The sequence below is a fragment of the Anas acuta genome, chromosome 9 (assembly GCF_963932015.1).
Source record: "Anas acuta chromosome 9, bAnaAcu1.1, whole genome shotgun sequence".
Classification (NCBI taxonomy): domain Eukaryota; kingdom Metazoa; phylum Chordata; class Aves; order Anseriformes; family Anatidae; genus Anas; species Anas acuta.
The window spans coordinates 589,788-614,030 of record NC_088987.1 but is presented as its reverse complement, the minus strand read 5'-3'; the positions used below and the strand labels follow the sequence as shown (position 1 = coordinate 614,030).

At 42.0% G+C, this 24,243-nt stretch overlaps 1 protein-coding gene across 18 annotated transcripts in view; it reads right to left on the bottom strand.

The window, feature by feature from the left end:
- Nucleotides 1-1,389: 1,389 nt before the first annotated feature.
- MED12L (mediator complex subunit 12L) overlaps nucleotides 1,390-24,243 on the bottom strand; it is a 130,957-nt gene continuing 108,103 nt past the window's right edge. For 6 of the 18 annotated variants that reach the window (XM_068691920.1, XM_068691911.1, XM_068691912.1 and 3 more), the window contains 13 exons: nucleotides 23,113-23,222; nucleotides 22,478-22,613; nucleotides 21,750-21,917; nucleotides 20,000-20,362; nucleotides 18,788-18,944; nucleotides 17,346-17,569; nucleotides 14,523-14,573; nucleotides 10,373-10,462; nucleotides 9,501-9,721; nucleotides 8,320-8,476; nucleotides 7,371-7,448; nucleotides 3,066-3,150; nucleotides 1,390-2,677 (listed from right to left, as the gene is read on the bottom strand). In XM_068691920.1, coding sequence (XP_068548021.1) covers nucleotides 2,628-2,677; nucleotides 3,066-3,150; nucleotides 7,371-7,448; nucleotides 8,320-8,476; nucleotides 9,501-9,721; nucleotides 10,373-10,462; nucleotides 14,523-14,573; nucleotides 17,346-17,569; nucleotides 18,788-18,944; nucleotides 20,000-20,362; nucleotides 21,750-21,917; nucleotides 22,478-22,613; nucleotides 23,113-23,222 — 1,890 coding nt within the window. In that variant the 3' untranslated portion in view covers nucleotides 1,390-2,627. Of the gene's footprint in view, nucleotides 2,700-3,065; nucleotides 3,151-7,370; nucleotides 7,449-8,319; nucleotides 8,477-9,500; nucleotides 9,722-10,372; nucleotides 10,463-14,522; nucleotides 14,574-17,345; nucleotides 17,570-18,787; nucleotides 18,945-19,999; nucleotides 20,363-21,749; nucleotides 21,918-22,477; nucleotides 22,614-23,112; nucleotides 23,223-24,243 lie in introns of all 18 variants that reach the window. The other 12 variants (XM_068691917.1, XM_068691921.1, XM_068691918.1 and 9 more) reach the window with 9 other exon arrangements.

Sequence of the window (24,243 nt, the reverse complement as noted above, 5' to 3'; positions counted from 1 at the left end):
TGGTACAATTTTCCAGTTGTCACAAAATCGCTTTTAAAGATTTCTGACTAGAAAACAATACATCAGTCTGCATGTAAATTTAGAATTTTGCTTTCTCAATTCAGCAGGTAGGTATAAAGCTCTGAGTTTCTTACTCATTTTCTTCCTGAGGTTAATGCCAGGATAGAAGGGTAGATTTGCAAATTCGGGACATACATGTATCATAGAAGAGATCATGGAAAAATCTGTGTTGCCACTTGCAGTCCCAGCTGGTCTAGCAGCCTGCTGCACCCTGCATTGCATCCTCCGTGGGGAGGAGCAGGGCTGCACAGCCACGTGGCTGAAGCCACGGCTGTTTGGCAAGAGCACTGTCCATATCCATCGCAGGAAGTCTGCTGGATATACAAAGGGTTCAGTGCAACCATCCCTGCCTCCTGAGTTCTGTCTCTTTACATCTTTAAAATAATATTTTAAAAAAATGAAGAATTGTAACATGTCTTTTCCGGCCTATAATATCTACCACTTCTAAGAAGAGTCTGCAGTAGAACTCCTCAAAGATAATGCAGTAACAGCAGCCGAACCTCCTGCATTAACATCTCAGCAGCAGCTGATTAACCCATAAGATACTCAGGGGTGAGAAAGTATTCTAGTGCCAAGAGCTAAATGCAGATTCTACCTCATTTAATCACATTATAATCAGCTTGGGGATTTATTTTTAAGACTATAACCTCAGCTGGGATTACTTTTGTGCTGGCTCGATCATTTCCTGACGTAAGTCGCATGCATGCAGTTCACTGTGTGCTTGTTCCTTCCTTCTGTAGTGCTGACAGAGTACCCCCAAACTGTCTGGATTACATGAATCTCACTATGCAATATCTGTAATAGCTACTTCTGCTAGGAAGAACAGTGAACTCTGACACAAGGGATAAGTAAACCTCTGTTAAAAAAAATATAAAAGAAGTTTATGCAAGTAAAACTTCCCTGACTATTCTAAAAGACAATCAAAATATACGGAATTTAAGTATTTATTAAATCTTCCTGGATGGGATCATATAAGGCAAGTATAACAGTCTATAGCTTGAATGATTCCTATTGTTGTAAAGAATATAGAAATAACCTTGTAATATGGGATATCTGGGACACAAATTCCTGAGATTTTGGTGCTGGGGGTGTTCCCTCACTCACCATTGCCCGGCCTTCTGCAGCTCTCTGCGGTGTGTGCCATGCATCTGCCCCCACCCTGCAGGACACCCGACTACACCACCACCTGTAAACTCCATGTATGGCAGATGAAGCATACTGAGTTAATACAGAACAGCAAAAAAGCATTCCTATGTATATTTTTAATGCCCTGCTTGTTCCATATTCAAAATGAAAGCATTTAAAATATCAAGTAGACTGACTCCTAAATTACATAAAATAGTAATAAATTTATTCTTTTGTTTTAAACTCAAAATTATGACATATTTGAACAGGTTTAAATAATGGTTTGATTCGTAATTTACTTGTAGTTTTGCACTCGGCTGATGATAAATAATGCATTACACCACTGAAACTCACTTAGCAATCAAGCATCAAACCCAGAATTTTAAATAGTTAACATACAAAGTAAGTAGTAGTAGACATATATAACAGGAATAACTCATATAGGGCGACTTCAGTATACACACGTGTCAGCTACAGAAACACTGAAACAGCAAGAAAGACTCTGGTGGCTTTTCCACCCTCTCCTTGTGAACCCTCGTATGAGATATTCTTACTGAACCCATCGAGATACAGAGTCGTCTCCCGTCAGGCTTTACCAGGACTCAGAGGCTGCCCTACATGAGCAGAGTAAAACCTATTCTGACTGCTCAGTCCTTGTTACTATGTTTTGTACTCTTTCAACTGATCACCAATGAACTTTATATTGAAAGGACCAAATATGAAAATACACTGCTACTTCTAGTAGGTTTATTAACATTACATTGTGGCTTTTAATATAAATTTTAAGAGGTTCTAATACAAGCAATAAACCCACTTCAGCACCTTCTGACCACAATGAGAGCGAGAGAGAATTGTTACTTTAAACAAAGAACTTTATAAAGTGCATATGAAAATTACAGTCAAATGAATACAATTTAAATTAACACTTGTTCTACCATTAAACAAAGATGTGAATATTTTAATGAACAAATCAACTTCTATGCCAAAATTGGAAGTGCCTTTCAATTCAGTAGTTTGGTCCAGTGCAGTTCTTAAAAAATAACAACAAAAAAAAAAGAATAACAAGAAAGTGTTTCCCACAAATAAATAAATCCAGCATTCTTTGTCCTCTTTAAAAGTAACAGGACCTAAAAAGCACCAAATTCATAAAATCTGCAATAACATTCTTCAAGTAGGCCCACACATCCCTACATTTAAATCTAATTAAATGCAAAGGAAATCAAAACCCCAAAAAAACTTGTTACATATTCACATCAACTGCAGCACAAAAAAATAATTATTGAAATAAGAGAAGAAAACGAAAGTTTGCTTTCTAGCAATAACTAGTGCATTGAAATTTGAGTGTTCTGTTCTTCAGTGCAAACGTAACACTACGTCTCCTTTCCATCTTTTTCATTTAGAAGTGTGAAGGATGCCCATATTGATTCACTCCTTGTGGCTGGTTACCTGGTTGACAAAGTAAAGGGAAGTGTTTGTGCCTCACGACTGTACTCTACAAAAATACAGAAAAACACCTATATTTCACATAGCAATAGCAAGTAATAGTCAACACATTCCCTTATATACCTGTCTAATGCACGCACGATTTGCTAATTTCCTCGGGGACTTTGCCAGCAGTATGGCTATGGAAGTGAGGGGACAGAACGGGCAGCAGATGGTGAAGGGGCCACCAGTCCTGCAGGTGCCTCCAGAGACCAACAGAAGTGCAGGGGATGTGCAAGCACCAGAATTGTGCTACTACATTGCAGCTGGGGTCTGTAACCTGCTGTTAAATGACTTACACGCATGCATGGCAGGACTTAAACAGGCAGACTGTCTCCAGAAAAGTAATTCCATGCCCCGGTACAGACACACACGTGTATGCACAGACTCCTACTTACTAGAGAGCTGCTTCTGGAGTTGCCTGACCAGTGCCGCCGTCTGTTGCTGCTGCTGTGTCTGTTGTAAGCCTTGCCGTGGAAACTGCTGAAGTAATCAGAAAGATGGAAGAAAGGAGCATAGCGTGAGTGGCATGTCAAGTAACAGCAAAAAGTGTTCAACTTGTGCCTTACCACATGTTACAGAAGTGCAGCCGTGAACAGTCACGGTGCTGGCGGACACTCAGCTCTGTGTGTCCCCAGCACAAGGATGTCTGGGGGTCAGCCCCCCACCTTCTCCAGCAGGGCTGTGATAGGCATCAAACACGGCACTGAGTGAGCAGAAAACCCTCAGCAGCTGCCCCAGTGCCCTCCTGAGAGCTGCGCTGCCGAGCTCCTGGCAGGGCTGGCACAGGAGCACCGCTGCTGGCACGGCAGGTCACTGGGACACCACGACCCATCCCACCCACCTCCAGGCTGACACCACCAGGAGAAGATCCCAGCATTTCTTCAAAACTACTTTCTTCTCTGGGTCTTTTAAAAAATTCCTGCCTTGCTCCTCTGCCAGCACTCACAGAACCACGTGGCGATGAGGCTGAGCAGCGGCAGAGAAGTGCTGGGGAGGTGGTAGCGAACAGGAGGCAGCCCCAAAGCTGCTGCTGCCCGGGAAGAGCCAGTGCTTCACAGGAGGCAGTAACACAGATGCTCATGTCCTGATCTTACAGCAGCTGCTCCAGCTGGGCCTTGTAGTGGGGAGCTATTTCAGTCACCTAACCCAGGAGGAAACACGAGCATGCGAGCTGCTGACAGCGCAGGTAGAGGCCAGCAGAAGAAAGGCAGACCTGCCTTCGATGCAAATCCTGACCAAATTTTAATGGCACAGTAAGGAGACGTGGAGCACACTTAAAACTTACAAAATGTTTGTTTTCTTCATTCCCTGAAATTTTACACTTTTCCAATGATGTTGTAGGTATCACGTGTGTCCAGTCTCTGTTACAAAAAGCTCATCTTTTCCAGCTCTGGAGAGGCCAGTATTCATCCCACAAGTCACTTTAAGCAGCTTTACTGTCTGCTTTGTTCAAAGCTAAGGCAAATCAAAACTGCTAATCAAAATTAACAGCCTTGTGGGCATTTTTAAACACTTGCAAGTATTTTAAGTGTAATGCTCAAAAGAAACTTAAGCTTCCAAAAAAACGTTTCTCCCAGGGCAGTGGCACTTCAGATAACAGGAGGGATAAGCACAAGGCAGAGGTTGTTTGGTCCGCTGCAGGGCTGTAGCTGCGTGCTTGATTCTTGGCTCCAGAGGAATGGGGACTGCTTGGTGCCCGCCCAGCTGGGCACGCTCATCCGCGGAGCAAACCGGTCATCGCTCTGACCCTGACCTGAAACCCACAGGGATCAAGGCAAAGCCCTCACAGCGTGTGCCACTAAGCACAGTGGAATTAGACACAAAAAGCATCCAAAGAAATCTGCTGTTAATGAAGTAAATCATGACTTCGATTGCTTCAAAAGCACCCTTGGTGTAAACGCACCGACTTTCACCAATTTGCACACTATCTGTATCTACATCAAAGCAGAATTTAATCTCTAATTGGTCTATCTGACAGCCTGCATTATTCCCTAGCTAGACAACAGTCTATTTTTCATGTAAGCCTAGGTAGGAAAAGAAGCACCACTTTGTTTTTAACACCTCTACCTGTCGTTCAGGAGAAAACCATTCTGTTTTACTAACTTACTGATCAGACAGATATCACAGTACTGGGTTATGATGGACAGATCTGGCACAGACCATCTGAAGCAAAGGTACTGTTAGGATGGATACCTCTCTGCAAAAGCTTTGCATACACAAGAGGCATTTATTCCCTCTGAAAACCCAGGTGTCACCTCTAGGAAAGAGATATCTGTGTAACAGTTACCTTCAGGCTCTCCAAGGACAGAAAGCCAAAGGCAAGGCCCTCACACTTCCCTACTCCAGGGAGGAAAATCGTGATGAATGAGACGCTGCTCTGCTAGTGCTGAAAACAAACCTGCACCATTTATTGTATTACTTATCTTCAGGGCCTCTAAGCTCTTCTCTCAGTCCATTCCTACATCCTGTAACTTTCCTTCTCATTGGATGTGGTGAAAGGACACTGCTTCTAATTAAGTAGCGGGTTTTGTTTGTTTTTAAATACAGCATCCACAGATTCTGCATAATAACATATCCAACCACGTTGAAAACCTGATGTACTGAATAAAAATATTCGATGCTCTTGTCCATCACATGCCCTACAGAATACACCCATGCTTTAATTCAGTGAAACTTCCTGGTTACTGAAGGGACTTTTCAGTGTTTTAGTAAGACTTCAGCTTCTTTTCCCTTTCTGAAACCAAATCCTTTACTTAAAATACATTGTGTAATCTTCTGGCAAACAGTTCTTAGTAAATGCTGAGGTCAGTCAAAAGCATTAACTGTACCAGGGCTTCTCAGGGACGTGAAACCAGCAAAAAGCATCCTGCTGTGCTAAGTGTTGGAAAAGCCAGCCAGCAGCCAGGCAGGTGCTCTGTCTCCACGACAGACAGCCTTTCACATGCAGTTTGTTCAAGATAAAAAAGCTATTAGGAAAAACTCAAAAACGGATGTAAATAATCCTTCAATAGCTATCAGATAAACATCCTTCATTTATCCTTACTCCTGCACCTACATGCTGCCTTCCAGTTTCTCCATAAGATTGTATTGATTAATGCTTATAAACTCAGCAGTTAGCAATTCCAATTTTTCCATTTTTCTAGAACAACCTTTTTCTAATTATCCTCAACTACCTTAAATGCATCTGAAAAAAATGACAAAGTAGAGAAAACATGGACAGCAGCACTGCAAATTCAGTGTAAGCATCCATAAAAGTTATTTGGTAGCGATAGTGATTTAGCAAAATCATACAAAAAACTATGAAAGGCTCCAATTCAGCCTAAAGGAATGTCTTAAAAATAAGTTTGTTTGTACAATTGCCTTCACGCAGCTCTCTTATATGACTAATCATTTAATTTTAAAGGACCTTCAAACAATATAACCCTTTATTTTTCTCCCCCCAAAAATGTTAGCATTACAACCTAAATATCAAAGGCCTGAAGTCACCGACAGCCACTGTGAACTGAATTAAGGCAGGGGCAGGAGCCTGGCGGCAGTGGAGCAGCCACGATCCGCAGCCAACACCAGAGGGAGTGCGGATGCTCACACAAACACAGCACAAGCCTGGCAACACAGGACAATGCTGACAACCAGCACCGTATGTTTCAGAGTCAATGTTTTTCTTAGCGTTACAGCAAAAACTTCTCCCACAAATAGCCTCACGTTATCCTGTGTTCACCTTAAAAGCCTTCAATACAAAGACATAAAAATCCACCCATTTACGGGCATCAGCAGCAATGCAGCAACTGTATATTTCTCATCAAGCTATTAGCTAGCAAGGGCTATTCATTATTACTTCTTTTTTTTTTTTTTTTTTTTTTAACTAGGATAACGCTTGTAAAAACACATAGCACAGCAATTATAAACGGAAAAAAAAAAAATCCTGCAGAAGTAAGATGCTAATTCACCTTATCTTGCTGCTGTGGGACAACTAAGTCCTTACACTTCCAGAGGAAAAGATCCCTGACTTTTCAGTGAGTCTTACAGTACTTGGTTCTGTACCAGATTTTAAAAATAATCATTTATTTATGCCTTAATAGTAGGGGTGAGGATGATTTCACAACCTCTCATTTTTTTTCCCTCTTTGAACTCGCACACAGACCTAAGGCAGCTAGTCTCATCAGGCTTGTTTTACTGGTGATGGAAAAGAGATGTACCGAATTAGCAAAGCACCAGTACTCATTTCGTAACTGCATCCCCAAGCACTTCTCTAAAGAACTGCTATGGGTAGTTTTATTGCTTGGGATCTCAACCATTAGCTCTCGTTCAATATTGTTAGCATAATTTCAAAAAGATGCGTTGAAATGAAGCGTTTGAACCGCTCCCCCTTCCCAACACACACAAATCCTTTTTTCAGCAGAACACCTGGTCATAGCTGGCCCAGCTGTGGTAACGGTTCTGCCTGCACGGCTTTGTGAAGCACAGAAGGGCAGGGGGCAGCTGCACACCGCGGCCCTGGAAGGAGCACCTCTGAAAAGCAGCCACCCAGCCATGCTGCAGGGGCTGAGCAGGGCAGTGCACGAGCCCCCTGCCCAGGGCCTGTGCTGAAAGCTGCTGGGGGCAGGCGAGGTGCAGGTCCCAGCTGCCTGTCCCGCTGCCCGTCTCAGAAGCGACAAAGCCCACCCTGTGCTACGCCTGCCCCCAGCCTCACGTTTGCTTACCAAGGGCTGCTGCGGCTGCACGGGCTGGAGACCGAGCGTCTGTGGCTGCTGCTGGCCCTGCTGCTGCCCCTGCTGCAACTGGAAGAAGGAGGGTGTTGAAACGAGGGTGCTGCTGCTCACACACTGCCTCAGGGAACGACCACGAGCCCAGCCAGATGGCTTTCTGTGACTGCTTTACAGGCTGGGATCTGGCCCTGCTTACAGCACTGGTCACTGGAGGCCCCATGTGGGAGATGAACCTCACAGCGCTCCAGTTCTGTTCATCTTCTGCCACACCAAGGCTCACGAGGCCATTTTTAATATATACAAAATATATAAATAGCTGGTATATTTTGTTTATTATGTCAAAAAAATCTAGACAAAATGCCTTATCATTTGACAAGAGCTGGCACAGATAGCTATTGCATTAAAATGAGAATATGAAAATAATTCCAACCATCAAAGGGCACGGGAAGAATTTTTAATATAATTTACTTCCCCTGGGAAAAGCCTTACATACTTAGCTGATAAACCAATGCTTACCTCCAAACTAAAAATATATCATCAAATCAGAATTAAGATAATAGAACAAACAGGTCTATTTAATTTAATTATCAATTTAATTTCAGTATATAAGGCCCAAGAGGGTAGATAGAGCATAACCACTGCTTTTGTCCCAGTTCATTCAGCTAGGCTATTCTCAAATTTACCTTTTCCAAAAGTGTTCTATTATCCTGAAAAACTGAAGTACTGATTTTCACACATATGCCTAGAGGTCTCTTTTGGAAGTCCCAGATATAAGCAATAAATTATTGCACTCAAGTGAAACCAGTTGGGATTAACAGCAGCCAGCTCCTCTACTTTAGGCTTGAATGCACAAGTGAGGCAGTAACTCCATCCCCTGCTACAGTGATGTTTACATTCCCTGCAATGAAGCAACCCTTGCCTTTGGTGCAGTTGGGTCTCTCACCTGGAAGAGTCTCTGCTGTCGAATCTGCTGCTGCCTCTGTCGCATTTGCTCCTGAGGCAGCTGTGCCGAGTTCAGGTTTGGATGAGGACCTGTGGTTGATGCACTGTCCAGTCCCCCTCCTATCAATGAATTTGGCTGCAAAGGCTGATGGCTCAATCTGGTTGAAAAATAATAACATAAAAAAGGAATTGTACTCCATTTGTAAACAGCAAAAAGTTAGTCTAGGAGTACTCAGCTACAAGGTACAACATCAGACTTCTACAGATTTCGAAGATGTTAAGTTTTACAGGAAGAATGTTTTTCCAAATATAAATGCTATGAGATATATCCCATAAGAGAGGCTGTACCATCCTATTGCCTGGCAACTGATATAGGTAATAATTTGACTTCTGCTTTTCTATGTTTCAAGCAAGACTTCCATATAAGCACTAAAATGTTCTGGCCAAAACATCTCTTAGGTGCATTTCCATGAACTTAAAACTGATTGTTAGGCTTCTTAATTTCTAAAATACTGAAAAAAAAAAAAAAAAAAAAAAAGAAAAAAAAATCAAGAAATGCTATCTTAGAACATTATAGTAAAAAAAAAAATCTCCAATTCAAGACTTTCACTGGAAACTCTAGTTTTCCACTCAGGATACTCTTTAACAATCCTGCTTGCAGATGTTGTTCCTGCTTCATTTGCTTTCTCTTTCATTAACATTTCTTTACCACTGTATTTTTCCTGTTTCTTATAGGCTACGACTCAGATTTATTTTCAAACTCAAGTCAATTTAGTGTATTCAGGCTGAACTGAAATTCATTTGTCTATTGCTAGTTAAACTACCAAATTGGTCTTGTGTTTTCTTGACTACAAAACCTGAAATATTTATTCACATTTGATACTGCACACTTATGTGCATAATACAGATACAGCTTATAGAATAGGGAGAGGGGAGCAGGAAATAGGACCCAACAGTCACCTTTAAATGAAATTTTATGCTCCACAAACACACAGGATACAACTGGGCTACAACCTGTGCCAAGACCAAGTAGGGGGAAACGAGAGAAAGGCAAATTTATTGCTAGTTAGACCCAGCATTAGCTTCATTTTGATTAACTTTAAGCAAAACTTTAGACCTCTAAATCCAAGTTGCCATTAAAATCTTGCAATGTCACCAGCTACGAGAACAGCAGGACCTCACCGCTGAGTGCCTGTCAAAGGCTGGATGTATGCAGCAGCCTGCTGCTGGATGTATCCACTCGGCTGCTGCTGCATCTGCCTCAGCCTCTCCATCAGCGCGGGGCCGGAGTGAGCCGCTGTGTACGCCCGGGGGTTGTAGCTGGGGGAGAGCACCACGCCGCCGGGCTGCTGCTGCTGCAAAGGCATCTGTGTGCTGTACATTGTGTATCCATGAGGCATGCTCTGCGTGGGAAACAGACAAGAGAGAGACTTCACTGTGTAACTTAACCCTATTTAAATTAGCTTCATTATAAAAGAAAGAGATGGCTTTTATCAAGGAACTAAAACCCGGCAACTAGAAGCCATCAGTGCGAGGCAGGGTCCCCCATGCTGGCAGTGCTTCTGCTTGCAGCTTCAGGCAGCTTCAATGGGGCTGCACACAAAGGCCCCAGCCTGGTCTGTGCCCTCCCTCCCTGAGAAGTACTGGGCAAGAGCGGGGCTGTGCTCACTGCTCCACCTCCCCTCTCCCCCTGCCCCAAAACCCCAAGTTCCAGAATGAACACATGCACAGCATAACAGAGGTTCATTTTAAACTGTTGCTGGTGTCAATATCTCACAAAAAATAGGTCAAATTTCGGACTTCGCTCAGAAGTATGATTGTCTTTACCAGCAACGTCATTAAGGGAAAAACTGCAAAGTGGCTGCCTTACATTTACTAGCTGCAGCGTGCAGAGAGCAGTGAACACCCCAGAACAGGGCAACACCACTGCCCTAGGCCACATGCATGAGACAAGCCCCAGGCAAACCTTCAGCACGGACAAGCAGACGGGAAGGTGAAGGAAGCCTGTTTAAAAAACATTTTTAGGCACTCACTCCACCAGAGCAGCACAGTACCTGTGCTTGCTGCAACCCTGGGTACTGCGGGAGCTGAGCCGGGGGGCGAACTTGCGGAGTGAACAGAGCAGCTTGGTCCATCGGCTGGCCCTGAAAGACACACACGGATTGGGAACGGCCCCTGCGCCCTGAGCAGCAGCCACCCCCAGACCCACCACCGCATGTAACAAGGAGCCAGGGAGAGGCTTCACCACGTCCTTCAAAAAACGGCACTTTGCAACTCCGAACTGTGCTGAACTGCACTGGCTCACAGGGAGGTGGGAGAACTGACTGATTTCTGACACTGCCCTAACACTGCTGTGGTGAAGAAACAGAAATTTACTGACCAGGGGTTTCCGCAGACACCCTTTAAAATGGAGTTTTGCAAAGCATTTCTTGCGCTTTAGGAAAAAATAAATAAATCTAGCTGGTCTTCCAGACAGAACATGGAATTGCACTGGAAACTCAGAGAGAGTGATAATCTCTAGTTTAAAAACACAGTTGAGCTTTCTCAAGCTACCTGACTGCTAGTTTTTCCACAGATGAAGCAGTCCACATGCTCATTAGCAGATTTCTTGATGACATGCAAAATATTTGTATGATAAATGGCTATGCAAACATTTCCAGCTCCCAACAGCTCGGAAATATGCTTTGTATTTCTGATCAGCAGAGAGCCTACTTTGCTAACTTCAAATTGCCTCCAAATTTATGCCAAACTAACAGCAACTCATTTAAAGATTGCATTAGTATGATTTGAAGCACAAGAAAAGAGGGAAAAAAATGGACATACTTCAAGACCAAGATTGTAAAAAATTGGTGCGTGAGAATTTGCCAGAAATGCAAATCAATCAGTTTTTTGTGGTATTGTGATGTTGCAATTAATCATTTTGAAAATTGTTCTACTCAAGGAATCTTAGTAGCGGACACAAGCTGGAAGCAATGGTGCTCCCTCCACTTAGCTGTCCGCTTCACCACAAACAAAGAAATAAAAAGGCAATTGACATCGTAATCTGGATATTCATACAGAGAAATATCATAATTTAAGGCTAGAAGTCAGTTTGATAACACACAGCAATACCACAATCGGGCTACCAGCTGGAAAAGAAAACAAATACAAATACCAATGGACAAAACCACTGAACCACCAGAGGAACCTTCCTTCTTTATCTGCTCCCAGCCCTTCAGTAGTAACTACACCAAATGATAACAAGTCTGAAAGTGTCTTGCAGATCGGCTATTAATTTGGACTGTGTTTAAAAACAAGGTCCCAGGAAATGAGCAGAGCTGCCTGGCCCGTGGGCCCACGGTGAGCACAGCACACGAGTGCTGCAGCTGCAGCCCCGCCAGCCCCGTGGCACCACCGCCTGGGGCTGGGGTCCCCAGCTGGGGCTTCAGGGAGGGAATGCACAGAAGAGGTCACGAATCAGGGGCAAAGCTGCCATGGGATGCCACGGGGTTGGCACAGCGTTTGTTTTTAATACTTTCCTTTCTTTTAAAGCTGTGACTGACATAGCTGGGGCTCTGGTGCAGGACTCGGGCCACTGCTAAAGGAGCCACAAGGGCCAGACAAGGTGGAAGGGAGCACTGTTACGACAAGCTACACTAAGCAGGCAGAAGCTATGCTAAGGATTTGTTTTAAAAACCAGCCAATATCTCTGGGAAAATTCTGAAAAACAAATCAGGGAGTACCAGAAGTGCGAACAGAAAAACATCTATATCGCTAACTACTGCCAGGACTGAAAGCAAATTTAGCTGGAAAAACATCTGCAAAAATCAGATGGGGAGCTCTCAAAACAAGCACCTGCTAGGTGAGGAACCGAAAAGCTGAGCAGCCTGTATACCTTGCGCACAGCATGCCCATAAAACACTGATCAACTGAAGACGCATCTAGTACAGTGGTACCAGGGGCAGGGGAAAGTGCTCAAAAATTAAGATTTTTTTTTGAGAGATAGAAGAAGAAAAACAACAAACAAACAAAATAAGCGATCATTTCTCTGAACAAACTGCTTCCAAAACTCCTTTGTAAGGTGCCAACCATGAAATAAATAAAGATGTAACCTGAATTCACCCAAAGGTGAACAGTGAAATCTGATAACACTATGACTGGTTTTTCAAAACAACAACAAAACAGGGCCTTAAATATGCTCAGCACTAACACAAATGACCGTGTGGGTTGATTTGAAGTCAGTTTCCACAGACAGACTCAGAGACATGCTCCACGTTTTGTTTTCTTTTTGTTCTCCCAGTGACAGCTCACCTTGCGTGCCCCAAACCAGAATTTCTCCACTCATGCCCACGGGTGTAACCAGTGTCCCTCTAGTGTCAATGGAGTTATATCAATGGAAATTGGGTTAGGCCGAAATTATGTGTGAAAATACTAAACGAGCAGATGCATGATCCCAGCAATATGTGGTGAAATCCACAAATGGCTTTTGTCCACAGACCTTCTTCTCACCGTTGAAACACAGACAAAGCAGCAGAGCTGCCGTGGGGCTGAGAGCTCCAGAGCAGAACACCCTTACCAAAGACCACCACCCGAGGCACCACCACCCAGCCCAGACAAGTGCTACAGACAAATCCAAGAGTGAAATTTAAGCAAAAAGCTGTTCATCAGGCAGGAGATGGATCAATTTATTTCACTGCAGCACATGGCAACAGAGTAAATTCCCGTGTTGTGAGTGAGAGCTCTGCATTCCTGAGCAGCAACAGCAGGGTTACTAAATTCAAAGGCATAATTTAGTAAGAGTTAACTGAACATGCAAGCCAACTGCTGCAAGCCAATTGCTGCAAGCCAGAATTGTGCATGCACATTAAAAAAAAAAAAAAAAAGACGAAGGAAAAGAAGGGAGAAAAACCCCACCACTTTTATTCAATTCTGATGCAATGTTACAGCAATAACCATTGTTCTCTTTGTTCTACTTACACCTTAAACTGAAACAAACACAACTTAGTGCTTTTTCATATTAAGTATGTGACCATATTGCATTTAGAATGCATTTGCTCTTCTATGTGGTGTGTGAACTGGTAATCACACCAGCTATGGTATTGTACCCTGATTATGAATCAAATCTGGTCAAATCTGACTTCAAGAGTAGGTAGTGAAACACTAACACTTATTTAAGTAAGAACAACATCCTATGGTGATAAATCTGACAGACTTCACTGCATACTTGCTGCATATCTAGGTGTGCCTGATGAGCCGTAATACAGTGATCTGTACCCTGTCCTGCAGTGCTGCCAAGTAGGACCTGTAAATACTGCGTATCTATAAAATACTGGCAAACAGGGTAAGCAGAAAAGCCTTTTTAAAAATAAATTTTGTTTTTCCAATTAGTGTTTTTGACAGCATTGCAGTTTCCCTAGGATAGGAAGAAAGTCCTGAAAACTAATTCTGAAGCAGCTTTTCTCATTGACCATATCTGGCAAACTTTCAAACATGGATATTCGGGATGAAACTTCATGCCACAAAGACAGATGTCATCTCTTCTCACGAGAAATGACTGAATTCTATGAAACTTTAGTATCTAGCTATTAACTGTTACTTATATTGGAAGAAACAAAACACGGTTATTCTAACAACTGCACGTCCTGCAGCTCAGGAACACACCACCAGGCACTGTACTGCTGTGCCTACGAGATGAAGTATTTTGGAAACTGCAGTTCACATGGCCCTACGTGCTGGCTGTAAAACCTACGTGGTCCATCCTTTGCCTCTTAGCCAGCCCACAGGGCTGCCTCAGCAGCCACCGCTACTGCACTGCACGGCACAGTGAACACCACCACGGTGGAAGGTGGCAGAGTGGAGCAGACCCAGGCACCAGCAAGGAGACGGGGGCAAAATGGGAAGGCGCAGGTCATGCTTGGATGGACATGGCATCAGGCTATCTTGCAGCTACTCTAATCTTTCACAGAGAGAAACACAACATTTTCTGAAGAGAAAAAAAAAATCAATGATGCAGTTATTGGGAATATTTGTAAGAACAAAATATTTTGTATGCAAGTATATCACAGCCTTCCCGCATGCAGCCACTGCACTACCTAGCCACGGGGGTACCCAAAGCGTATCATTCTCATCAAAAGCAAAGTGTGCAGCCTGTGTGTTGAAAGAAATGCATGTTTGTGCAAAAGAGAAAATAAAAAGAAGAAAAGTTCATGATCTCAGATTGGTTACCATTACGTTGTCAAAGCCATCCTGAAGGGATACAGCAGAGCTACAGACATCCTAAAGGAAAAGGACAGGCGAGAAAATAGCAAACAATACAGAGAATATATATTATTAGGCTCAGCTTGTTAGTACAGTAGAACAGCACCTTTACAGCGCTCACCTGAATGTACTGAAAGAATGCTGGTGTTCTGAAACACTGACAGAACCCTTTCCAGTGTCTCATGATGCTAATGAATCTCCACACTTTTATAAGATTTATGAACAGAAACTCAAAACATGGAAAGGAAACTGCCACCCACTGGAGCCTATTTATTCTATATATAGTATTCGACATTTTGGACAAACCATAATTATTTGTTTTCAAGAGCACAGCATGAATGATACAGCACTGAAGGTCAGAGTCCTTGTGGACTAGTTTCACAGAACTCTTTGGAGGTTTCATGAAACACCAGTCCTAATAATTTCAAGCTGCACAGGTAACTTCATTCTCCAGCTGCTGAGATATAAAATCCAAAGAGGAAATCTTCCCCGTTTAAGCTCAACATAACAACCTACACCACATAGTAATAATATTTACAAGTCATTTTCTTCCTGAATTTCCAAATACTACCTTCAGGCTTCTACCTGTACAGCATTTCCTGCTCTAAATCCATGACTACAGAAAGAACTACCGCAAATTCCCAAAGGCCACTTGGCTGAACTAAGGCACCAGCCAAGCGTGCAGGCGGGTGTCCTGCTGGGGCAGGCTCAGAGAGCATGCAGAAGTTCCAGTGCCACCAGTACCTTGGAGGGGTTTCTCTGGTATCAGTATTGCCAGCAAACACTCAAACACGGAAAGCAAACTGAACGGCCTGGTGAATTGCTCATTCATTTTACCACAGTGCAAGTTTCCAAATAATGTCCCAAATTAATCTCCCCAAACAATCTATAAGCAAAAAATTAGAAGTATACAGCAAAACGTGCCCGTCTGTGGTATTCCCCAGGATGCTACAAAGGATGCCACTGTGTAGAGGTAGTTTGGAGACAAAAGATTGGCTTGACTTGGTTTACCTCAGCTTAATTTGCACTGACTTACTGCTGACACAAAAAAAGGGCTGATACAGACCTGCCGAGTAGATTGAAGAGCACCCAACATGTCGTTTGTTAGCTGAGACATGCATTTGGACCTACCCAGCTGAACTTCAGTGCAACTGTTAGACTGGGCATGCCCTCATAACAGTATTGAATATGAACCATATTTTATGAAAAAGTTCATGACAGACACCTTATTAAACTTATTTAGGCCTCGAATCACATCCTCCTGATAGGCTGTTTCTCATTACTGACAAACTGCCTAGGCAGTACTTCAGAGCAAAATCTAAGCACTGTTCTTAACATTTCAGATATGGGTATTGTTTGAAACCAAAAGGCAAATCCAACATCCTTTGTCCTCTAAATACAACAATGTTAAAAAACAGATTTATTAAGTGTGAGAATACTATGTTTTTCTAGATCTTCAATAATTACTTTTAAATCCACCTAGCCATAAGTAGTGAACATCATTTGTTTACTAAAGGCTCTTATTGAAACCTGCATTCTTTCATAATAATTGAAAACCATTTCAACCTAACACTCAAATATTGAGGTACAGTCTAATGTAAGAGGTAATTCAAGGTTCCTACTGAACAGGAAGCAATGGCTCACTGTAGAAGCCGTTATCCTAACATTTAGGGCAACTGGTCCCTAGTGCCTTCTAGTGCCTATTGGACACCAATGAGGGATCAAATATCCACTGTACCACTGACTTTACAAAACACATAGTAGAGGAGGCTTTTTAGTGGAGGCTTTTTTTCTTTTTTTTAATTTTGATTTTTCTTTTAAAGGAAGGTAGTATAAGACACACATACAGGAAACCCTGGTTTCATCGTTATGAACAGCCCATCTACATGTAAAACTATTCTAGCCCATCAGCAATTTAAGCACTGCAGAGGGCTTTATGTGCATCATAACAGGGAGACTGAAGGAGGGATGATAAGGACAAGGAGGGAGCTCTAACGAAACAGACACAGCATGTGAAAAATTATGAGAATACTTGCCAAAAATTTTGATTATTTTAAGCAAGCGGGATACATCATAAAGTTTGAAGGCAAGAACTCAGCATAAGGATAATACAATACAGATGACTGCAGTGAGGGGAGGAATGGGTAGAGTAGGTCTTTAAAAGTAAAAGTGAGCAGTTACTGGTTGTACCGCCAAATACTGTACATGCATGTTGTTTATCTGGGATCCAAAAGAAAAAAATTATTTTCCTTGGTTCTTATGCCATCGATTCAAAATCAGCCTGGCTGTAACCATATTCTGAAAATTATCTTAGGCTCCGAAGGGAGTTGCATAACAGGCATGTGTGGTTTGGCACACAGCAGCAGTACTCTGTAAAAATGTTAGGAGAGTACCAGCTGCTTCTACAGAACATGCACATCCATGTGCACATGTGTATGGATTTGGCTGCTGCTGGACTTCCTGGAATTTTTAGGAGGTTTGTTTGGAGGTACATAGCACCATGCTAATTCCGTCATGAAAGTCACTGGTGGAACAACAGGGAACTAGAGTAACATCAAGTAGCAGAAGCAAAACCTGATTTCATGAAACACGTTAAAAATAGAAAGGGCTAAAAGGCCAAAGGGCAAATGAAGTTTAAAAGCAGATGGTCCTGCCTAAGCAATATTTAGGGTGTTACTGTGAGTGTAAATGTCAGCTGGCTCTCCACTCCATGTGCCTGTTCAGGGCAAGCAGCCCCAACACAAGGCAAAACCACTGTGTTGCTCTTCAGCCTTTGGAGTTTGGACAAACCTGTTGGAGAGATCGTGCCTGTGCTTGCTGCCTGAGCAGCCGCTGCTGCTGCTGCTGCTGCTCTTGCTGCAGGAGTTTCATCTGGAGCAACTGCTGCTGAGGTGTGATTGCGTGGATAGAGGGGGGCTGCATCATGGTGCCAGAGCGTCGCTGCAGCATGTTCGACAGGGCTTGTTTCGTATTAGTTGGAACAAAGGAGCTTGTTGGATCCAGTCTGGAACCACCTAAAACCCACCAAAAACACAAATGTTTTCTCTGCCATCTGCAGGGAAGTTGTTAGTACAGTTCACTGCTAATTCATCACCTCCTGTTTGATTAGACCTACAGTAATGATGATAAACTCGTCTCTGTAAAGGCAGACAGGGAACTGGATTAAACCAGATTACTGGCCTGAAAAATTGAAAGGGCAAAATTGCTTTGAAGACTACCACTTGTAAATGAGAATGAAAAGTAAAAAGGCTATGGGCTCCTACATGTTCTACATCAGCCAAGATGTTTGACTACTACTGAAAAACAAAATTTGCATGTCACATCAAAAGCATGATACGAACAGCTCATTATGTCAAATCATGTTATCATGAGGTGGCAGTAACTTATGCATCGGCACTACTTGAGAAATAACAAGTACATATAGGTCAACAGACTTAGGAAGGTACATCTTATACATGTTTTTTAAAAATCATAATTTTCTTAATTTTGTAGATACTTTCTGGTATTTTCTGAAGACTTTTATGTATCTTAAATGCAGATCTAGTTATATTTGGAGCTTCAGAAAAAATATTTAACATTTATAATTGGAAACAAACTTCCAAGCTTCTGTGCATAATATCCGAGAAGGACAGAACATCTATTTCAAAATCTGCTGCCCACAAGAACATCTAAAATATGTATGTTAAATTATATACACATAAAGAAACAAAACAAGCATACAAAAAATTGAACACATCTCAAATGCTGAAAAAAGCTAGCCCACAGATTTATTTATTCCATCTAGCAGATGTTAAATTACCCACCATGGTTCTTGATGTGAATCAAAGAAGAAATAACTCCAGAAGAAATAACCCGAAGGTCACTTGTTCCTTTTAATCATCCCTCTCATTTAACTCCTCATTGAACTTCTACCAGCTTTTTATAAGAAAAATTCATCAGCATCACAAAAAATCCAACACAAAATCCACCAAAAAAAAAAAAAAAAAAAAAAAAACACCAGCAGGTCATTTTTGCTTATCTACCAGGAGAGTTTAACAGCTTAAGAGACAGACCTACAACTGCTAATGGAAGGTTCTTCTAAAAATGTCTAACTAAAGGAATAAAACCAATGGCATCAGCCATCACAACCTGCTTCAGAGAAAGTTAGGTACAAAATCTGGTTGTAGTAAGTCAAATTCTATCATAGATCAAATTAAAAAGGCCCAGTGAGTGAACCCAAAGCTTACACATACCTGGTGGGAGGGGTTGGTTCTGCACAAAGAAACCAGGCTGCTGTGGCTGTCCCATGATGTTGTAACCCCACAAGGCAGACTGAGGATGGTGCATCATTTGAGAGGAAATAGGTGAATAATTGGGAGGCACTCTGTATAAGTTGTTCTGTGGATATTCCTTAAAATACACAGTAAAAGTGAATGTAACTGACATTCATACCTTACTAACTCATAAATAATGCCAATTTTCCTACTAAATTATTAAAGGATAGAGACAGTTCCCATTGTCGTTTGCAATGATGTAAAAAACAGATTAAGTCTCAGGCTGCCCACAGGTAATTAACACTAAACTTCTTAGAGACACCATCCATTTTTACCTTATTAGCAAGTATTTTCTGCAGGCTATAATTAGGCAAAGCAAAAGCTCCGCTTGCTGTATCAGTTTATCAATAATGGGATGAACTTAACAGAAATATCAAAAAGGCCAGAAAACTATATTAAAATTATACCTGTTTCAAACACAACACGGTGCCAAACCAGCTGGATGCTGTCAGAATACTGTAACATCTACAAGGCATACAACTATATCAGCAGCACTGTGGAAAGGCTGCAATCATGCAAAATGCTGCTATTGTAAATGTGCATTATTATTCAGGTGGTGCCGGGTCTGTTTCTCAAATGCCCGGCTCTGTGTGATTCTTCAGCTGAGGAACTCACACCTCAAAACAACATTAAAGCCAGCAAGCAGCTGGCAAGCAGCTCAGAAGCCAGAACAAACGGCACGGTGAAACAGTTTATCTGTGTGGAAGAGGTTTTTTCAAACTGGTTTCTGTTTGAATGGGACCTCAGTTTGAACCAACATGCTTGCTTTCAAACATAATTTGAGCAGGAGGTATTTTAGAAATTGACAGAGAATCTAAGTGCTGTAATTGTACTCCAAACAAGAGAAAGCACGTTTGTTGCCTGAATAATATTAGTGAGTTAAGTTCCAGTCCAGCATATTTTATATCGCACGTAAAGTCCTAAGCCCGGTACACTTCTCTACACTGATTCTCCTGGAAGCTCTCTCTGATAGAAATACACCCTCCTGCTGACCATCTCTATCCATTCCCTTTATTAGGACCAGGTCTCCAGGTGGGGGAGAAATTTCTGAAGGTAGCTGAGAGAGCACTATGCAACGTCAGATGCTCCAGCAAGGTATTTCAAGTTTTGCACAGGGCATCAACCACTTACATCAGTCCTTGAGCTTGACTTTGACTTTCTCTTCCTGCCTTTTGTCTTCTTCTCATCATCCATGCCATGTTTTCCCTGATCTGAGAGCTCTCCTGACTTTCTTTCTGGTTCCTGAGAGACAGGTGTGGTAGGCTCTTCCTCCTCCTCCTCTGGAGGAAGGGGCAAGGGCTCGAGGTAGTAGCTCCGTGGCTTGGGTTTGGGGTGTGTGTGATACAGGAGGAGATGCTGCTGCTCTTCGTATTTGATCACTTTCCTATCGACACGAACTGTACCAAACCATGCCCAGGAGAGAGGGGCGGGATTTTTATGACCTTCAAATAAGTCCCAAGGGGACACTTTTTGTTTTGTTGAAACCTGAAGGCCCTGTTTCAAAACAAAAGTGAAGTTAGCATGTTAGGAAAGTTGAACACTAGAGCAAACTACTTGCTTTTGTATGATTTGAGTCAGAAAATCCAGTAACAGTTTTTCTCCTCCACGAAATACACCAAGTGCATAACGGTGGGATTTTAACCTCCATCAAGGCTACCACTAGCTGAAGCAGTTACATTTCTATAGTACTATTTGCTTGTAGCCATGTTAAATATTTCAATTTCCATCTAACGCATTTCAGAGGAAAAGTCAAATAATTAATCTAGTTAATCTGAAGATTGCTAGAAGTTTACATATTTAAGTAAGGGGGGGTAAGGATAAAAAGCTCCACCCTTCTCTCCTAAATAAATTCACCTTAAAAAATACATATCCTTTTATATTGACAAAAATTCCAAACCAGCTAACACACTTCTTATTTTCCTTTTCTTTCCTGTCTTTTGTAAGCAGGATCTCCCCCCAGCTTCCTCTCAGCACGTAACAGATCAAAAGGTTTCCAGGTCAAATGAGCTCTCAGATGTAGGATTCTGCTTGAAAAACAAATCCTTTTGTAAGAGCTGCTGCTGTTCAGCTCCAAGTCAAACATAATCTTCCTTTTTGGCTGATATCAGTCAAGACCCTGGATTGCAAAATCAAGCAAGCTTATGTCAACACTCATTACATTAGGAGTTACAAATTGGCCGTGTACCCTGTGGAATTAATGAGGTAGGACATGCAACAAACATCATTCACTTCTAGTTTGTATAGATGTTGATGGACAAACTTTAAACAAACTGAAAAGTGAAAGGTTATCCAAACTCCTGAACTTGCATGGCTGGCATAAAATTGTTTCCATTGAAGAAGCATGTACATCAAAAGCTCTGAGGCTATTTGCAAGCACTGGTGAGTTGTTAGGAAGAGGACAGACCCATTGTCAGTGCGAACGCAGGGCTGGTGGTGCTGCTGTATCATACAACTCACACCAGGTTGCTCGGACTCATCCAGCTCCCCGAGCGCCCCTCTATAAACCCCGTCCTGGTTTCACACACTGTCCAAGAACTTTCACATGGATCATGCGAGAAAAACAGTGCACATGTATTTCAAACAAATATATTTGGTAACAAAAGAACAGTCAGTCGTTTGCAACTCTTTTTAACAGTGCTGCTCTTACAAGCCCAGCATCGCTCAGCTTTCACATCATTGCTCATAGAGAGCCTACTTGTATAACACATTGCACTGCTGAGGCTGAAGTTGTGGTAATGACTGCATTGGAAAGCTGCACTACAGCAGAAATACGATACTGGTTTTGATACTGTGTGCATGCACTCTACAAGCTGTACCCGCTTGCTTGAATTTCCCATCACCAAAAAATCATGAAAAAAATTAGATGAAAGTAAACATTTACTCTTGCCTGTTTCTTATCAATGGAGTCAAATCCTGCAATTTTGTTGCCCTTGGTGTCAATCAAGGATCCCATAGGCTCACAAGTAATAATATCACATGTCTGCTTTGGCAAAGGGAGCAGCTGGCGAACCTTGTCAATGCTTTCTGACCGCTTGTCTCCCAGCTCTTTCTAAAGAATAAATAAAACAATCAATCAAACAGAAAGGAGAAAAAAAAAGGAAGAGAAACATTGCACGGCTTTCACTATTAGAAAATGTCCAGTTTCTGAATGAATCATTTCCCTGTACTTTTACTAAATTTAAACAAATGGTTTTGCAGAGCTGGTTATTTTTTTGGTTTGTTTTTTTGTTGTTGTTGTTAGTTTCTGGTCTTGTTGTGTTTTGTTTTTTAAGAATGTAAGTTATTATTTCATCTCTTGTTTGAGCAGAATATAGAAACCATATAATACAATTTAAATACAAATTTAGTGTCTCAAACATGAATAAAAGTAATTAAGTCTCTTTCAGGGTCCCTAAATGTAAGGTAATGAGAAGAAAATCTTAGTAGACTGTCTCCCCACCCTCACATTCCTATTTTATTTAATTTCCTTCTTTTGTTCCTTATTACCACTAGTGCTACTTCATTCTCTCCTCTTTTTCCAAGGCCTTCCCAGATACTAGAAATGGCAAGATGAAAAGTTGAAAATGTGATTCAAAAGAAATGCTGAAAATGGCGAGATGTAACACTTACTTTTAACTTTTTCACTAAATTCATATAAGCCCTTTTGTTTTCCTCAGGCCCTCCTTGAGAAGCATTTGACAAGTCGGAGGCAAGTGTCCCGTTGATGAGAACGCCCAGCATGTCAAGCACAGTTGTGAACAATTCACTGAGAGTAAAATTACAAGTGTTACCCGAGGAATTACGCATTGCTAAGAGATCCAGGGACAGATATTCACAGCAAAAGGCACAAACACAGCTCTTTAGACAAGCCGAATTTTTCAGTGCTTTCTGCATGCACACACAACTCAGTTCGCATGCACCGGCCCCGGTGTATACATGCAGGTGAACTGTCAGGATACACACACAGATCTTACACACCACAGCTCAGAGCTACACACAGCACAAAGAGCTAATAGTCATTAGGAACTACAGCTCCGGTTTGGGAAACTGCTAGAAAAACATGCTTGTTAAGAAGCTGTGTAAATAGTGTTTCCAGTGCTTTCCAAGACAGAGATGTTCCCCAGCTGACACCAGCATTGAGCATGTAAGTTGCACTCAAGCAGTAATATGGTAATAATAAGAAAAATATAACAGTAACATCCATGCAATCTAGATTTAAAGGCACGAAGGACATTGATTAGCTTGTTTTAACAGCGCAGACATACTTGTTGGTCTGCATATCAACAGTTCCTGAAGTGATTATCTGAAGGAGCAGAAGTGCCCAGTCAGTGGTCCACTGGGTACTCCTCTGCACAGTATCAAACATGCCACCTACCTGCAAAATAACACAGCAGATAGCAAAGCTCTGCATGTATCTCACAGATGCATGCTTCCTCATCACGTGTTACTTATGAATAAAACTGCCATCCAGTCCCATGTGTTCTTGCGTGCTGACTGCCACTCTGATGTACTGAGCTTAAACAACTTTTTCTCCCTACCCCATTCTTTCAGAAAAAAAAAGCTTCTCCTATGAAGGAACTACAGAAAAGCAAAATAGTACTGCACTGCTCCTTCAGCTTCCTATCTTCACTTTCATGTTTGACGCAACAAATTTTGAAGTGTATGAAAAGATTCTTAGAACTGAAAAGGTACTGAAGTAAAACCTTTTAGTTATTGCCTTCCCCCCACAAAAATTAGACAATAAAATCCACTGCATAGAGAAAAGGACCTAAAGAACAAGATAGCATTGACTGAAAATAAAAACTGCTACATGATGTATTTGACTCCACAAACAATTTTTCCCAATTCCTACGAGTATTTTATGACACTGTAAAACATGCCTTTTCGTTGAGAAGGAGCCATTTCATCAGAACTGTTCCTGCAAAGGATGAACCTGCATCAACACAAGATACCTGCTCAGCTCATGAGCCTGATTTCCAAACCAGCCAGAATAGAGCCCAAACCCCACATTTCAAAGATACAACACTTCTGGCTAATGCAAGCACGGGTCAAGCCTTCAGACAGTGCCAACTCTGTACAGGAATAAGCATCTCCCTGTTACACAACAGGAGGCCTAAGGGAGCTAACGCAAACCAACACTGGTCTTTCCTCGCTGGTGCACTGCAGCCCAGGGTCCTCCTGCTCTACCATGATGCTCCTGTCAGCATTGCTGGTATGTGTATTATCCCTGCATGCAGTATCTGCTTCGAATCATCTTGCCGGTTCCCCATTTTACAACTTTCCAAAAATATTTTTTTCATGTTTATAATCACACTAAATCCTTCACTTTTTATGCCTGTAGTTGTCTCACTTCACGATTCTTCCCAATGCTTAAAGCTTATTTCTACATTGTACCC